This window comes from Berghia stephanieae, chromosome 5 (genome assembly GCF_034508935.2).
Source record: "Berghia stephanieae isolate SIO BIC M18660-M18661 chromosome 5, UCSD_Bste_1.3, whole genome shotgun sequence".
NCBI lineage: Eukaryota > Metazoa > Mollusca > Gastropoda > Nudibranchia > Aeolidiidae > Berghia > Berghia stephanieae.
Window position 1 is genome coordinate 40,614,595 of NC_088364.1, and position 18,730 is coordinate 40,633,324.

General features: G+C 39.1%; 2 protein-coding genes across 7 annotated transcripts in view; both read right to left on the reverse strand.

Moving 5' to 3' along the window:
* The window catches only part of LOC144972919 (cytochrome P450 1A1-like), a 61,701-nt gene that overhangs the window by 7,514 nt on the left and 35,457 nt on the right, over positions 1-18,730 (reverse strand). The window lies entirely within an intron of this gene.
* LOC144972917 (uncharacterized) lies at positions 1,316-17,591 on the reverse strand. The gene is made up of 5 exons (XM_078914720.1): positions 17,028-17,591; positions 16,516-16,602; positions 8,812-8,873; positions 7,778-7,994; positions 1,316-5,877 (listed from the first exon to the last, which is right to left on the reverse strand). The coding sequence occupies exons 1-5, from the start codon at positions 17,089-17,091 to the stop codon at positions 3,863-3,865; spliced, it is 2,445 nt and encodes an 814-aa protein (XP_078770846.1). The 5' UTR covers positions 17,092-17,591; the 3' UTR covers positions 1,316-3,862.

Sequence of the window (18,730 nt, forward strand, 5' to 3'; positions counted from 1 at the left end):
AACATGTTTTTAGGAGACCACATTAAAAAACCCTTTTAGGGAGCCCAGTATATGTTTATATATGTGTATACCTAAGAGTGCATTTTCAAGTGAGCTACCACCAAATTGTCTAAAATAAAGTAAGTCCTTAAGATTAAGAGCTTCATGGCCATAGTGTCGAAGCTTATCCCAGTGTGCGTAGAGTGAAGTGGCCGAGCAACGCATTTACTAACTCCTGGGAAGGTCCATCCCTCAGAAGGGGCGCTCAGGGAAATAACCTGGGACTCAAACACGGCAAAAAATATTCCCAGTTGCTCCGTGCGCCATTGTTTTTGCAGTCCCCGACCCCTTTAGAAACCTGACGACCCAGGTTAAGATCAGAGATAGAAGGGACCAGGCAGAGGAGTTTATTTGTTGTTGTTGTATACCACTGAATGGACTTGGTTTGTTTTGTTTTGTTTGTAAGGGTTTTACGGCGCTTGCAACACATTAAGGTCATATCAGCGCCAGTAAAAAGGAAGAAAATGGGATAGTAAAAAGTTCTGGAACTACAATTAGAGCACCCAAGAAAAAGTAAGGCAAAGGGATTTGTTTCAAATAGGAAACAGTAGATTCCAAGAGCCCACTATCAAAGTACTTAGTTTGAGATCACCTAAACGTCTCATTCAGACACAAGCACAGGTCCCAACAAAGAGGGATACACTCAAATGTTTACAAAGCATAAATAATATGTAAACAAAACAATAAAGAGCATAACAGACAGATGATTTACAAGGGAAAAATATAATCTCCCAAAACTCGAACTATACATTTGACTGTTTCCCTCCCAGCCAGGTCCTGGACAAAACCAAGTAATCCCATCCCATCCCGAGACAAAGACAGAAAACAAGTTGGAAAACAGACATAGGGGGATAGAAGACGCAACGAGTACGTCCCTGCCCATTATGGGAAGTCGGGAACCCCACCCAGTGAGTGAATGGAGTTGGATGGATAGGACAGCAGATCTGATGGACACAATGAACGGCTTCAATCAACATCTCATTCACTTTAACTTGCACAATGCTTGCTTTGGTTTCGTGGTAGACAGTTCGTCTGATGCCCGAGTTGCCAGGGTTCGAATCCATATTTGTGGCGATGCAGAGTCATTGTAAAAGTCTCATTTACAGTCTCACTTGTGTTAATTGGAGTACGTTACTGAATTGTAACAACGTTGTTCGTGTCCATATAAATCTACTACCAGCTGCACGTTGAGCTCATTGTGGGTTTTATGATACATCAAGCTCGTGTAAAATTACATTTACATTTGACCGAAAAATGATACATAACGATAGAAGTCTACAAATCATATTGCAGGTTTATTTCAGTTCCAAAAGCCATCACAAACATTCATCCACTGTATCACATAAGTCTTTGGTCACCAAATAAAAGCATGAAGTTTGTACAGTGCAACATAAAAGGATAGAAACAGTTTTACTGATAAAACCCTCAAATGATAACAAACCAATATGTTGTTGCTGGTAAGTTGCTTAATTGCATTTGTTAAAAAGCATAAACTGTGAAGCAAAAGTGTTGAAAATCGTTTGAATAAAGTTTAATGCAAAAAAAATAATTCTTAAGCACTTTATGCCGTTCTAAGCTGTCGTTGCTGCATTTTTTTTCATTATTAATTATTATTATTCTGATTAAGGATGAGGGGATAAAGAAAGAATGAAATTAAATGCACAGAGGTGTCATTTCTTGACAGTCACCTCTAAAGATTGCAACTCTTAAAACTATCATAAAAAGAATAGTGAAATTTTACATTAGGTATCTAGAAAATGCTGAACATAAAGCTACATTGGCCAATTAAGTTAGGGTTAGTAGAAAGACTTTTTATTCTGCCATATCTGATTCTTTCAGATAGTTCTACATAGCTGCCAACTTTTCAAAAATAAAATAAGGAACGCTCATTTTGCCCGGGATGAGGGGCGATGTGTGCCGAAGCCCCCCCCCCCCCCCCCCCCCCCTTCATCGAATCGCAACATATAAAAGTCAGCCTTTTTAATTACTATTACTAACACTAACAAGTTTGAGATGACAGAGGCTAGTCCAAATGTTGCTCAATTATCGGGTTTAGTACCAGCACATTTGAATCGTTAAAATGACACTTTCCACAATGATTGTTGTTTTGTTTTTAAGGGTTTTACGGCGCTTGCAACACATTTAGGTTATATCAGCGCCAGTAAAAAGGAAGAAAATTGGATAGTAAAAAGTTCTAGAATTACAGTTGAAGCATCCAAGAGAAAGTAAGACATAGGGGAACTGGGAACAAATAGGGATCAGATGTAGATTCCAAGAGCGTATCACCAATGTACTAAGTTTGAGATCACCTATAAGTCTTATCCGGACACAAGAACAAAATCCAACAAAGAGGAACACACTCAAATGCTTACATTATACATTAAAAAATAACAAATATAGTAATAATACATAACAGAGAGATGATTTACAAGGAAAAAAATATCATCTCCCAAAACAATAAATATGCATTTGACTGCTTCCCTCCCAGCTAGGACTCCGGCGAGGGCCAGGAAAAAAACAAGTAATCTCATTCCAAGACAAAGACTGAAAGCATGTTGGAAAACAGATATAAGGGGATAGAAGACACAGTGTGTACCTCCCTGCCCGCTATGGAGCTTTCCACAATGAGATCAAAATTCAGAACGGACAATATAAAGAAAGAATTCAACTGCCTCAACTTTGATAAGGACCAATACACAAGAAGCACGATTGTAAAATAAATGAAATAACTTAAGATGGTTAGAAATGCATAACTACCAACCTGGTACATCACTTGAGAGGGCGTTTTGGGGTAAAAATTAGGTGAGTTCAGATAAAAAGTAGACGATTGCATATATGTTTTCTTTCATGCAACATAATGGTCTTTAAGTAGTATACTATAATAGTAGTTATAGTAAAATGCACCTCTAAACTCTAAATATTAGAGAATTCCTACTTCTTTACTTTGACAAGATAAACACACCTAAAAATGGAGTATACTTATTTTTCTTGAACCTAAACCGTTACAAAAGCTTGCTTGAAAAAAAAAAAATTAAAATCAGATGAAGATGTTTTTAAAGGGATTAAATTTATATATTTCATAAATTAATAAAGGGAAATAATCATTGTCATCTTTAATCAATATAAGCAATTGATTTTCTTATTGAATACCTTCCAATCAAAAAGGTGGATTTAATTTTATTCTTAATTAAAATAATATTTGTAACAAATAGTGAAAGTATCAATACTGTCTTAGAATATTCAAAGTATATCGAGGCTAACATCCATATCCTATGCAAATCTCCAATACATTATGAAAGGTTTGAGTAAAATACAGGCGTCATATAAACGAATGGAACTTTTTTAATTGTTGAAAATCATTTATGTTAGAGGCATAATTCAAATTAAAGAGCTACACAAATGGAGATTATGCTCTCACTGGACACCAATAATAATGATAATAATAATAACAACAATAGTAGTAGTAGTAATAGTAATAATAATGGATCAATAATAATAATTCATTAGGCTCACATGGCTTTTTTACCACAAATTAGTCAAAAATTACAAAATACGGATTTTGAACTAAAAATAAGCACTTACGGACTCAGGAAGTCAAATACGGAACAAATCCGTTTTTAACAGAACGGTTGGCAGCTATGGTTCTACAAAGCATTTGTCTCTCAAGCTGAGCAAATGAATGTTCATATAATATAAAAAAGGATATTGCAATGATGAACAGATTGTACTATATAAAGATAAAACGTTTTTGTAAACCCCCAAAATATGTCAATAACACTATACAATACAATGAATGTAATACAAATCAAATTCATGATTGTCATTACACCGATTGAAACGCTCTTTCCCTTCTATATTTATTTCTTTCATTAAAAATCTTTGTCTTCACCAAACTAATTAGTGTACCTTCAGGGATTCCTTTTTGTGAAAATACCCTGTGGTGTTTTAAGAACAGAATAATTTCAGACTTTCTAGGTAATGATCCCCTTGAACCATGTGCTGAAACATCTTCGACAAAGTTTTTAAAATATGACTTGACTCTATCTGTATCCTCATCTGACCATGACATGTATCTCCGATTTTTGCTTGAATTCCTCTTGGGTTCAGTTTGTTTTGAAGAACACGTAAGCTGATTTGGCACTCCTGCTTCACCATCAAATATTTCTTCTTGATTTGCAGCTGTTACTATGGATGTTCCAAAATTTGCATTTGAGTCTCTATTCACTACAGAGTCATTTGTTTCAATGTTACAATTTCCTTCCCCAGTGACCGATGCTGAGTTATCAATTTGACCCAAAAAATGACCAACTTCTGTTATTTCTCGTATTGCAAGTGGACACTGATAAATGTTTTGATTGATTGATTCACTGTGTCCCATATGTCGATAGAAGACATCTCTCTCGTGTTGTGGGACATCAAGTAAGGCAAATAATGTCGAAGCTCGGTGCCTGAATTTATCAGCTATTAACAACTGGGGTTTCTCTAAATCCTTTACTAAGGAAGTGACATATTTGATGGCAATGTAACCACTTACATGATCTTTGGATATTCCTGTATTTGGAAAAAGAAATGGGTTGTCTGAAATATCAACAGCTTTACGCTCCTGTGCAAGTTTCCTTAAAGGCTGAATTGTGTCATTGGGTATCAACACAGGGACCAACATCTTGCTTCCCTTTCCAGACTGATAGGCCAGCTTATACTTCTCAAGTAACGCTTTTTCCAGAGGATCAGTGACATGTTGTACAAGCTGGGGATCAACCCATACACCTGAATCTGCATCATTCCAGTCTTTTAACAACATCCTTGCGGGTTCTCCGCCTCTCCTCGCATTAAACATTGTAAGCCTAGCTACGATGACATTGCGAAGCCTAACAAACATATGTGAATCAAATAATTGATAATCATCCTCACAAATACGGACCATCTCTTCAGTAATAAATTGCCGTAGCTTCTTTATATCATTCTCTAATGGCATCTCTTTGGGTTTTCTCAAATTTGTTCTCTTTGCTTCACATTGAACTCTGGCTGTAAAAAAAATACTATCCCAATTATAATCCAGGACAGCTTTGAACAAATCTATCTCTGCGGATTCTTCCATTTTGTTTTGCATTATATATTCCCCTTTTAAGAAATTAATTAACTTTTTCAATATAAATCCAATTGAAAGCTTCAAGCCTGCTTTCAATGTCCCATCCTCTTTCAAAGTCATTTCAGAAATGGTTTGCGATATTTCATTAAAGTTACAACGCTTCACCACGTCCTCTCCAGAGAAAGAAGGTTGATTCGTTCTCTTCCTAGTTTTTAAAATCAAATTTCCTAAGATGCGTAAATCACTCATTATAACTTTTCTCTCCTTCTTTGAACTTTTACTCCACAATTTTGTTCCTAACAATACTATAGCTTTGTCTGATCGACACAAATTTCCCACTTCATCATTCCGAAATTTGTCAAGAATATTCTCCTTTATTTCTTTACTTGCATTGGGAGCCACGGGATAAAATTTTACAACCCCAGTACACAGAGCATGCTCAGTACTACATTTCTTTTTGTGTTCATAAACCCTTCGTCCAGAGTAAAACCCCTTACAGCCAGCACACATAACAACTTCATGTGACCCTTGTGCTCTCTCACGCATAACTATTGAATTGTTTCTAGTGTTTGAATAAAAAATGCCCTTTTTCTTGAGATAATCCATTGTTCTATCCCTTTCCTTTACAGGCTGTTTCATGGCCTCTGTAACTTCTGTCTCATCTTTGTGTTTCCTCATCAAATGCCTTGAGAGTTTTGTTTGCAACTGTCCACAGTATGGACAGGGTCTCCTTGGCTTTTTGTATTTCTCTGGAAAAAAAGAAGAAAATAAAGCACATCATGCTATGAACTATGAAAATAAATCAATAGACAGATCATATGCACATCAGCTACATGACAGCGATAGAGAGGAATAGCATTCCAAATATTTAAGGCCTGGACAAGTAACTGTCATAATTCCTTCTTGTTATATACTTTTCTACCATCTATTCCTTTGGAAGAGGTATGTTAGATTTGTGGAGACCTCTGCCACATAACAAATCCAGTGAAAAGACGCCATATTTTTGTTTTGAAATAGAAATAAATAGATCAATCCACCCACTTCACTGGGTTCAGGGTTCCCTCTTCATTATAATCAAAATATGAACATAAATCGGAATAGTAACACATTGAAGTCTCATCTGAATACATAGATTGTCCTTTGTTGTTTCAGCGAAAAATCAGACAGAATGTCAAAAGAATTTTAGGTTTTTCCCCAACCACCCCTTGGAGGTATCAGTATCAGCGGAATGGTAAGCGTCATGTTTTTTACGTTGAGCAACAAAATTTACTCCAAATGCTTCACTCGACCCAGGCGGAAAAGCAATCAAGAATAGACCCAAGTCCTATCCAAAGACTAACATTTCATTTAAGTTTATTGTAGGCCCTTGGCCAATCGACAAAATTCAATTCACATAAATTATTTACAACAATCAGAAATTAATTATATCAATAATAGTAATAGAATGCAATGAAGGCAATATCATAATAATAATAATAATAATAATAATAATAATAATAATAATAATAATAATAATAATAATAATAATAACAGTAGCGGCTATAAGTAACAATTAATATAGTAACAAAAGTAATAATAGACTATAGTTCATAGTCATAACAATGACTTTCTTTGTCATTGAGGGAGTGAGAAAACATCACCGGCTGGCAGAACAAACAGCCGACATCAATCAAACGTCCTCCAGACCGGTTGAGCATCGGCTTCATTAATTCCTTAAAGACTTCCCCCAACTGCCTGAACGATGCTGATGCCCAGACAACTTAATCCTGATTTATATTTTGTGGGAATGAAATATGACATGTATATGCCGGAAATATTTCAATAACAAACACACTGTTCAGATAGAAAATATTTGAGTCTTGCCTTTGTTAATTGATACAGGTAAGTTAGGAAAATAAATGCTAGTAAAAACGATCAGCAAGTTCGTGAACACTGCTTCTCAACTCGAACATATGTTTTCATCAAATCTACACACATCATGTTGTGAGCTGAATTTTAATGATCTCAGTTGTCATTGAAAGGAAACCCAAGAATTTTAGAATAAAGAAAAATATTGAACCTGGAAGTCAAAAGGGTTTGTAGCACAGCAGGCATTATCAAAGTATAATTTTAGTACCGACAAATTAAAAAGAAAATGTGCTTTTCTTTAAATGCTCCCAATCATCATATACTGTTTAGGTTGCAAGATTAATAAAAATGTTATCTACTCTGATTCTCGTTAAGTTTCCAGCTGGTCTGTGAAAAAAAAGCCTTAAGCATCATAGAAATACAAAGAAACAGTTTTAATATATAGATGGGTTGTAACAAAAAAACCATTTTAACACTTACAATACAAGCAATTTAAGTCTATTACAGACAAAAAAAAACCCCAATAAAATAAACATGAACATTTTTATGGCTGGTTTCACTGATATCACTCACACATTGGGGTTTCAGATTCTAAGATGTCCACCCTATCAAATTTGGATTTGTGCTTGTTATGTAAATGGTAGCGTATTTTGCGACGCAGCACTGCCAAAACAGAAAAAAAATGCAATAACACAAATGCAGCACCATGGAGGGGGTGGAAGTTTTCTTTTAAAAGGAATGGGTAAATTAAAATTGATCCCACAAATATCAAAGGAGAAGAATGACAAAAAAATGACTCACCATTGCACGTAACACGTTGGTTTGCAAGTGTATAGCATTCGGGTTGAACCTGGGTCCCAGACTGGCAACGAGGTTCAGTCTGTGATAGTTGTGGATGAGGCTCTGACTGAGTTGGGGAATGAGCACTAGGTTCCAAAGACAATGATGTACTCAGCATTGGGTACCTCACAGAGTACGTAGAGGAATCAGACTCGGAGTCAGCAACAAAATCGGGACCCTGTATATTTTGTGGAAAAGATGACAGATCAATCAATTTATTCATGTTGACAATAAACATGAAGAGCCATTGTTTAATAATCCAACTAAACAATTAGCTGGTTAATAATGCAAGTATAATAAAAAAGAGTTGAGAAAGGCAGACATATTGTCTAAGTATTTAATATGTTCAACTGTGCTTGGATAAATATAGATACACCAACCAGGGTTTCAGTAAACCGTTTTTAACCAACTCTTTAAATCCTACACCAGGACCAACAACTACAAAACAATTTTTTATATCACTACGATTCTGGACATATAAACGGTTGTCATTGCAACAATATGAACTTCCTAACCTTGCAACTGCAATATAGTTAACAAAAAAAGTTGATAAACATTACGATGCAAGAGAATTTGGACAAAATGCGAGATCAAAAGTATAATCCCAACAGAAGCTATTTTAATTTTTCCTGGAAACGCATCATTTTCACATTTTGTCAAATAAAAAAACAAACGACTTCAAATGTGAATGGCTCATCAATGAATATCACTTCAAAATATAACGAGGAAGGTTTAAAATAGTGTTATTGTTGGCGAAGTCCACTGCAAAGAAAAATTTTTAACAACAAAAAACTAGGAGATCTCACTGGTGTAAAACAGTGTTGTCCTTGTCCTGAAATATTGTATTGCGCCTAACAGACTGCAGGTCTCATCTTTTGTGGCAAATGTGTTTTGTCCACCACAAAATATGTTGATGTGAAGCATTTTGAGCATGGTGCCAACTGTGGATAAACGCTATACAAATGTTATGATTTTATTTTAATGTACATACTTACCACAAATGAATCATGTGATATGGAACTTTGTTCTGCATCACTTTCAGGCTCTGAGTTGGAGTCTATATAGAAAATAAAAACAACAAAAAAAAAGCTGAAGACTATCATGTGCAAGTTTTTCTCTAAACTCTTAAACAAAAAATCATGCCATCTTGTGCTGTAAAAGGATTTTTTAAAAATTATTTACCTTATGACTATTGTCCTTTGGAAAAAAAAAGAAAATTAAGTCCGAAACCTTCTGGCTATTTTCTTTTAAATTTCAAGAACGTCAGAGTTGGCAAGGGAGGACGGAAATATAATTCCAGAAACCAATCTGTCTATAATCATATCCATATGATAGTTTTTCGTTCAAGATTCAGGTACAGTCCACTTAGGATAATCGCAATACCTTGGGATCATCGAAAATGTTGGGATTAACCGAAATTCAGTTTCCTGTCCACTATTTCAACATTTTACACATTTATTGTCAACTCAAACCAGTAAATAATATTCTTAGTCCACCACATACAGAGCAATTTGATTGAAACAAAAACCATATGGCAGCCCCGTGTAGATTTGTCAACCAAAAGCAGCTATGAAGCAAGCCGATATCTTATTCAGATTGGAAGAAGTTTCAATCTTTTTTCTCAACAATTCAACATTTGTCAGAGTTAAAGAGATTAGCCTTAATGAGAGACAATAAGCTACCCCGTGTGGTCTCCGGGGTCCCTCAACTGAGAGGGAAAAGAATTGAGCCACCGTAAGCTCATGCGTGTCGTAGAAGGCGACTAAAAGAGCCATTCTGGTTTGGTGGTAACCAACGAAAAACCACACGACTGGTGAGAGAAAAATGGAGAGACACAGTGGCTCCACAGACCCCCCACACCCCAGCCCTTTTTATGAGAATGGCTTCATTCACCCATTTTGCTATTTTTCTTGTCCTGGCAATCATCCCCAAACTTTTTCTCCCCCCCAAATCCCAAGAACGTAGTATATAAAAGATGTTTTGAGGAATGACGGTTTCAGTTTAAAGAGAGCAAGGGAAGGCGATGGCATAGCACAAATCCCACCCCCTTTTACCATATTTGAGCTATGATTTCCATTCCATACCCCATTTCCCCAATGATTCCAAATTTCCCTTCCTTATCAAAATTGAGTTGCCAGGACAGAGAGAGAGAGAGAACCGAGGAAAACAAGCCTTCTTAACTGTCTTCTATCCCCCAGTATCTCTATACCCTGTACCGTTGAAATAGGTTCAACGAGGAGATATTCCTTTCCAAATCCTGCACAGCAGGCACCTTTCTGCTGAGGGTGCGCAGTTCCGAGAGGACCCCGATAAGGAGGAGCTATTGATCCTGGAGGCTGAGGGGGGTTCACCTTGCGAGGTGTTTCTACCCCAACACTCCTCTTTGGCTTGACGCTTCTCTAAAGACGGGTGGGTAGCCTACCTTGTAGATGGCCCGAGCTACCCAACGCAGAGATGCCAAATCTATTTTTTGGCACTCCCCTCCATTTAGGCAAAGAGATTGGAAGGACTAGATTTAAAACCATATCTAGTTCCTGTCCCCCATGAAATTTCTTTTTAATCATGGTTTGTCATCTCTGAATCAGCAGTCAGTCTTTGTGCAACGCAAAGATTAGGGTCAATCCGAGAGAAAGGCCTGGAGGCGGGACGTCCCCCAACTCCACCCCTCGAGTCCTTTTTTTTAAATTTATTTATTTATTTATTTATTTTTTTTTTCCCAAGGACCACGGAAGGACAAGAGGAGGCCAGACTTGAGGAGTATAGCTTCGGTGAGTGCCTTACCCCCCAAGTGTGGGACTGAGCCGTGCTAGTGGGCACAATATAGCCGGGTTGAATAAAAACGTATATTTATCATGGCCAAAAATATGAAAAACTCTCCCCTTAAAGCCCCACCCCAGACAGGAAAGAAAAGAAAGATTACAGCCCCGATGACTCTTGATGACTTACCAGGAATGGCAACCCCAAAATTCTCGCCGTTCCTGGTAATTCAACCGAATGAGGAAAACATAAAACTTAACACTTTGAGTATCTTCACCATCAGCAAGGCACTCAAAGCAAATGGCGCCGGTACACCAAAGGCAGTGAACAGGAACAACTCTGGCACTTTAATGATACAAGTGCAGGGTCGACAAGAGAGTGAGAACCTCTTGAAATGTACCAGATTCTCTGACATCCCAGTCACCGTTGAGGCTCACAGGAGCCTCAATAGGTCAAAAGGTGTCATAAGAAGCAGAGATCTGGTAGGCTGTTCGGAGCAGGAGATGGTTGAGGAACTGGAGGGTGTTGTCGAAGCTCGGCGGGTTAGCATCCGCCGCGGCGACAGCACAATCCAGACCAACACCTGGATCCTGACTTTTGACAGCCCGAGACCCCCGTCGAGAATAAGAATTGAATACCTCGACTTGGAGGTTCGGCCTTACGTCCCGAACCCCATGAGATGTTTTAACTGCCACCGGTACGGCCATACTAAAACAAACTGCCGCCGTAAAGCTACATGCCCCCGCTGCGGCAAAGAAGACCACAATGAGGAAAACTGCAAAGTGGACCCTTGTTGTCTGAACTGCCAAGGCAAGCATGCAGCACATTCGAAAGATTGTCCTAAGTGGCAAGAAGAAAAGGCAATCTTGACATACAGAGCCACTTACGGCGGTACGTTTGCTCAGGCAAAAGCAGTGATCTGCCCCCCTCGGCAGGTCGCTGCTTCTGCCAAGAGTTATGCAGAAGTTGCCAGGGCTGCTGGTAATAACCAAAACAGCCATGGCAAAATCGCACAGACTAGAAAAGACAGTCCTCAAAAGAAAAAGCCATCAAGACCTAAAAACAAGGTCGCAAATGTGTCAAAAAATCTTTTTGACACATTGGAGGTTCAAGATGTGGAACCTGCAGCCCCCTCCACATCCACCTCCAAGGCGACCTCCACCCCCCCTCCTTCCCCAAACAAAAAAATTCTCCCCCTCATGGGCGTGGATGTTGGACCCACCCCCCATCTCCATTCCCGTGAGCCCTCTCTATCCCCCCAAAAACAAACTCCACCCCTTCCCAGAATATGGAGCCACCAACACCAGTCGGGGATCCACAAATCCCCCTGAGGGGCCTCAAAGCCCCAAAAAATCTAAGAACCCAGAGGGACCTAAAAATCCCAAGGGTTCAAAAAAACTCAGCCCTAAAAAAACCGAGAGGCCCTCCACAGGGCCTCCTTCTCCTATGGAAGTCTCTCCTCCTAGGAGAATAAAAGTAAAAGGGTTGAAGGCAGGCATACTGCCTAACCTCCCCACAAAAAATTAGGATACCTAGTCAGACAAGATTAATTTCCTGGAACATCAGAGGGATCAGATCAAATAGAACAGAATTGGACCTCCTCCTCCAGAGGAATCCTGATGTAGTCTGTCTGCAGGAAACAAAATTACCAGCAGACGACTACACAGTAAAAGGATATACGGCCAATCATCTGATTCACTCTGATGGCCAGATAGCGTGTGGGGGAGTTTCAATTCTCACGAAGAAGAGCACCCCCCACCGCTTGATACCAATGAAAACAAATCTACAGGCAATAGCAGTGAGAGTGACATTGCACAGACCAATCACCATCTGCTCTGTGTACATCCCACCAGATCATCGCCTCCAGTCTGCCGAGCTAGAGGGAGTTCTAAACCAACTCCCCCCTCCCTATGTGATAATGGGAGATTTCAATGCTCACAGTCCTCTCTGGGGAAACACAGACACAAACCAGAGGGGAAAGGCAGTGGAGGCTTTCATAATGAAAATGGATGTATACTTGGCAAACGGTCTCGAGGCAACACGGGTAAATATTCACAATCTTACCACGTCTGCCATCGATCTCACTTTCTGTGATCCTACACTAGCTCCAGAGCTCTCCTGGACTGTGATCGATGACGATCACGGTTCTGACCATTTTCCAGTCTGCCTCGACATCACCCCGACTTCAAGGGCCCCACAGCCCAAACGTTGGAGTGTTCGGCGAGCAGATTGGGAAACTTTCTCACAGGAGTGTCACAGACTCCTTACGACAGAGGTGGACAGCTATGACAAATTCAAAAATATTTTAACAAATATCTGCAGCTCGACAATACCAACAACCTCTGGTGGACCGAGAAAACACAATCCCTGGTTTACAGAGGAATGTCGAGCGGCCCTACGGGAGAAGAAAAAAGCATACAGGAAAGCGATGAGATTCCCAATCCCTGAGAATTTCACAACATTTAGGAAATTACGAGCAAAGTGTAGGAAGATCTTCCGAGAAAACAAACGGAGATCCTTCCAAAACTTTGTCTCCAAAATAAATAGCCAGACACCCCTAAATAGGGTGTGGAAGATGTTACGGAAACTGAAGGGATCTGATAGTGATTCACTAAATCACTTGACACGTCCCGATGGATCCGTGGCTGAAACAGAACAAGACATTGCCAACACTCTGGCCGAGAGGCTGGCGCACAACTCCTCGTCTGCACACCACACACCACAATTTCTGCGCCATAAACAAAACGCAGAAAACACACCAATAAACTTTACATCTACAAACACCGAAGACTACAACAAACCATTTACACTTGAGGAGTTGGGTGCCTGCCTCCGTGACACAAATGTCACAGCACCGGGTCCTGACAACATCAGTTATGAAATACTCCGACATCTTCCACAAGATAGTCTGGTTGTCCTTTTGAATATCTATAACAAGATATGGACAACACAGACTTTTCCACCTAGTTGGAATCTGGCCACTGTGATTCCAATCCCAAAACCTGGGAAAGACCATTCGGACGCTTCAAACTACCGACCAATCTCCCTCACCAGCTGCCTATGCAAGCTGATGGAGAAAATGGTCAACAAGCGTCTGATGTTCTACTTGGAACACAACAACTCCCTCTCCGACCTCCAATGTGGCTTTCGAAAGAACAGATCAACTGTTGATCACCTTGTTCGACTAGAGAGCTTCATTCGTGAGGCCTTTGCCAAAGGTGAGCACTTGGTAGCAATCTTCTTTGACCTTGAGAAGGCCTTTGACACAACTTGGAAATTCGGAATCCTCAAAGATCTACACAATCTTGGTCTGCGAGGAAACCTTCCAATGTTTGTCAGAGCATTTTTAAACAATAGATCCTTTCAGGTCAAAGCAGGATCCACCTTTTCTGATCCATTTGATCAGGAAGAGGGAGTTCCACAGGGTAGCATTCTGTCTCCCATTCTGTTCGAGATTAAAATAAACTCAATAGTGAATGCAATGAGACAGAATGTTGACTGTTCCTTATATGTTGATGACTTTCTTGTATGCTATCGAAGTAAATCGAGTATGGACACCATTGAGAGACAGTTACAACTCCAACTAAACAAACTGTCGGAGTGGGCAAATCTCAATGGTTTCTCCTTCTCCCCATCAAAAACAGTAGCTGTCCACTTCTGCCGAAAACGCACCTGCATTAGACAGCCTGACCTTTATCTCAACAATTCCAGAATTGAGGTAAAGGACGAAGCCCGATTCCTGGGTTTGATCTTTGATAGGAAACTAAATTTCCTCGCCCATATCAAAGATCTCAGACTGCGATGCATGAAAGCAATGAGAATAATGAGAGTTCTGTCGAGCATGGAATGGGGTTCGGACACAAACACTCTTCTAAAGATATACCGAACCCTTATTCGATCAAAACTGGACTACGCATCTTTTGTATACGGCTCTGCAAAACCATCCTACTTAGGCATGCTGGACCCAATTCATCATCAGGGACTGCGCTTGGCACTCGGGGCTTTCCGCACTTCTCCAGTGGCAAGCCTTTATGCTGAGGCAGATGAGCCACCTCTCCATCTCAGGAGGAAAAAACTGGCTCTCCAGTATGTTACTAAGGTCACATCGCTGCACGACAACCCAGCACATAAACATGTACACTACACGGATAGGACACTAGAAGAAAAATTTCGTAAGCACCCAAAAATGACACCACCATTAGGTTGCAGAATAAAAAAAGACATCGCAGACATGAACATCAGTCTAGATAGGATACATCCATACGTCCAGGCAAAGACACCACCATGGTCCATACATAGACCAAACATAAATTTGGACCTAACAAAACTGGAAAAATCACAAACAGACCCACATATTTACAAACAGACACTAAAAGCAATATTACAAACATACAAAAACCATACTCACATATTTACGGATGGTTCAAAGAGCGCAGATGCAGTAGGATGTGCCTATCACTCATCGGAAGGCACAGGATCACTTCGCCTGGATAGAAATGTTTCGATCTTTACAGCGGAATCGAGAGCAATCCTAAATGCTCTCCGTTTGGCTGAGAGATCGAATAAAAATAAATTCTTGATCTTGTCTGACTCGCTGTCCGTACTTAAGGGGATCTCAAATTTTTATTGCACCGATCCAAGACTCATAAGTATCTTGGAAGGTGCAAATAAATTATTTATTAAGAAAAAGAAAGTTTGTTTTCTCTGGGTACCTAGTCATGTGGGTATCCAGGGGAACGAAGAAGCAGATCGACTGGCAAAAGAGGCGGTGAGCCAAGAATTACAAGAGGGCAGTAAAATCCCACACGCGGATTTAAAGATCAATATAAAAAAACATGTCCGAAAGGAATGGGAACGATCCTGGAGTCGAGATGTACATAACAAATTAAAACAAATTAAAAGTGACCTCGGCCCCAGACCCAACTCGGGGCTAAAAAGAAGAGACGAGGTAAAAATAACTCGACTCCGGATCGGACATACTGCCCTCACTCACCGTTTCCTTCTGGAGAGGGATGAAAAACCCCTCTGCAGAACATGTAACTGTGACCTCACAGTTCAACACATTTTAATTGAATGTACAGAATTAGAACAGATAAGGTCACAACATTATGATAACAGAGACTTGAAGTCTCTGTTCCAGTCGGTCGATCCGCTTACAATTTTAAAGTATCTGCAGGAATGTGAACTCCTGCAGAAATTGTAAATAGATATTTTTACTTAACAAACATGTAACTATTATGATTTTATAAAGATTTTATTACAACAGTACACGTTTTGATCAGCTGTGGCCCCTCGGGGCCGATAAAAGATTGATGAAAGACAGAAACGGGCGCTTAAATGACCTAAATAGTGTCGAAAGCGCCGTTAAATACCTAAAAACAAAAAAAAAACAGACAATAAGCTCTCACCAAACTCGTTGGTCACAATGCACAGTTGTTAATCCTAAAACAAAGGATATCGCTCAGTCTCTCTTTATAACTGTCATTTATAACCTGTTGTCAAGATTATGACCAGCCCCACCCCTCTTCTATTTAATGGCCACCGATGACGTCACAAACCCATACTGCAGAGCCCCGCCCTCTTTCGACTCTAACAGAGTGGTGACACACTACTGTAGCATTAAATCCTGCTCACTCTCGATTCTTCAACCTGTCACGATTTCATCCATGATGAAATTTAATCATGATATACTGTTTGATTTCTTGAATTTACCACTTTTTAAAAAACCGAAGTTTGTTGCAATTAACCAGTGACTTTTATATAGAATTATTTCCATTGCTTAGGAAATATTGTGATTAACCGAAAGTTGCGATTAAACGAGTTGCAATTATCCGGAGTGGACTGTAATAGTATTACACATCATGACTCAAAAAAAAAAAAAAAAAAAAGCAAACTATGTGTACCTAAATGTTATTCATTTCCTCATCAAATTACATTCTTACCATTAACATCATAGATCACATCAAAAGGGTTGTCTGGATTGACAGCAAGACATTTTTCAGGATTTTTAAAGCTCAAATCTCTCTGATCTGAAGTTACAAAAGAAATAGCATATTCTCAACATTAAACTATGATTTTGTGATGGCTGTGATATGGCATACTGTATGCATAAAGCAAGATGCAAAGACAGGTTTAAGTTTAAATTATTTTATATTCTTTTCAAAAATCCATTCTAGTTTTGCCAAAATAAAATAAACACGAGAAGTGTTGAGTTGGATAAAGCTAAAACTAAAAGTAGTAGTGGTAGTAGTAGTAGTAGTAGTAGTAGTAAACGACAGATCTTACTCACTAGTGTGAATCTACAGTCTACAGAAGTTCCCGAATTATCTGACTCCACTTCCAAATGACTGACTGACAAGTGACAATCATCAATCGGTGTGTGTGTGATTGTGATGTCTACCCTATTGAAAATCTTAAATCAACAGTGATGTAATAAGAATGGCCAATAACTTACCATTTAAATTATCTCGGTGTCTCTTCAATGATGCCTCCAGCATCAATTTACCCCACGATGCCATAGACGTCTAGTTTGGAACTCAGCAAGTGACGAAAAAATACTTGCGGCTATAGAGAGGACGTCCGTCGGCCACTCTCTCCGCAAGTCAATTGTCAGTGGTTATCAGATAATCATTGGTTCTTGAAAAATATAGAAACACAGCGGTTCATTTAAAAAGACTCTTTTGTAGATCAAGATATAATGTTAGGTATTGCACTTTAAAATCTCTTCAGACATAGAACGGGTCAACTTGACGTCTAGACCAAATCATTTCGAAGATCGATATGGCAACAGCAACGCCTGGAATGGAGGATTTAAATGCGGCATCTGACGATTCTACTGCTATGACAGAAGATGCTCCATTTCACGACGTCGAGATGGCTTCAACTGGCATCAGGCATCAACATGCTACTCAATAATGGGTTTGATGAAGCGTTTGACTAAGAATTAAAGCTGATAACTGATAACCACCTACCTACTACTGACTTGCGGAGTGAGTGAGTGCCGAGTGCCTCTTTATGCGCGAAATTGACTAAACATACGTTTCACGAAAAAAAGAGTTACTATGTTTGCTTGTCTCTTGTCACCAAGATAAGAATCCGGACCAAGATTCGATAAATCTGTTTCTAAAAATAGATTATAATTCGTATATCTTGTTCATTCCTCAGTTCATCAACTTTCACACAATTTTATATTAGGTTTTCATTACTATAAAAATCCATATAATGCTCTAGAATTTTAGAGAAAATTTCGGAAAGATATATTGCCTCACTATTGAAATATATCGATGAAAACACTGGTACCCCTATTGTACTTTTTTCAGGCGGTCACCTTATTGACCAACGTGAAAATTTAGGCATAACTCTTCTTACTGTGGTGTTTAACAAATAACTTCAATATTATGATTTACAATTATATATCCTTGACGGTTGGGTTGACAACTTTAAACTAAAAATAGAAAAGTGAATGTGCTAGAGGTCAAATCAATAGGGGGACCGGATTTTGGTCTCCCTATTGGTAAAGTACTGTAAAATGAACTAATAGGGGTACCAAAAGTCTCCCTATCCGGTATTAATACATATATATATATATATATATATATATATATATATATATATATATATATATATATATATATATATATATATTCTTTCATTTTTCCTTTAGGACTATTCTCTAATTTTCTCTCTCACTCCTATCTTTTCCTTTGTATTTTCATCTCTTTATCTCTTTATCTTCCTCTTTTCTTTCATTCCGTCACCCTCTCTTTGCCGCACACCCCCCACCTCTCTCTCTTCATCGTTCCTCCTTCGCCTATCCCCCCACTCCATCTCTCTTTTCTTTATTTTTCTTCATGCTCTCTCTCTCTCTCTCTCTCTCTCTCTCTCTCTCTCTCTCTCTCTCTCTCTCTTTCTTTCTCCCCCCCCCCCCCCCCCATTTGTGTTCCAATTTCCTGTCTCACCCCTGTCTTTTCCTTCTCTTTATCTCGCTATCCTCCTCTTTTATTCTGGCACCCTCTCTCTTTCTCCTTTTGTTCCCCCCCCCCCCCTCTCTCTCTCTCTCTCTCTATCTCTCTCTATCTATCTGTCTATCTTTCTCTATGTCTGAGTGGTCTCAAACGCGTTTCATCTGGAATATGGTGTTAAATATTCCTCTCCTTT

Excerpts from the sequence above, each read along its gene's own strand:
- LOC144972917 (XM_078914720.1), bottom strand. The coding sequence starts at position 17,091 with ATGGCATCGTGGGGTAAATTGATGCTGGAGGCATCATTGAAGAGACAC. Across the intron at positions 16,603-17,027 it reads ACACCGAGATAATTTAAATG|ATCAGAGAGATTTGAGCTTT; the intron begins GTAAGTTATTGG and ends TTGTAACTTCAG. Across the intron at positions 8,874-16,515 it reads TGTGATCTATGATGTTAATG|ACTCCAACTCAGAGCCTGAA; the intron begins GTAAGAATGTAA and ends TTTTCTATATAG.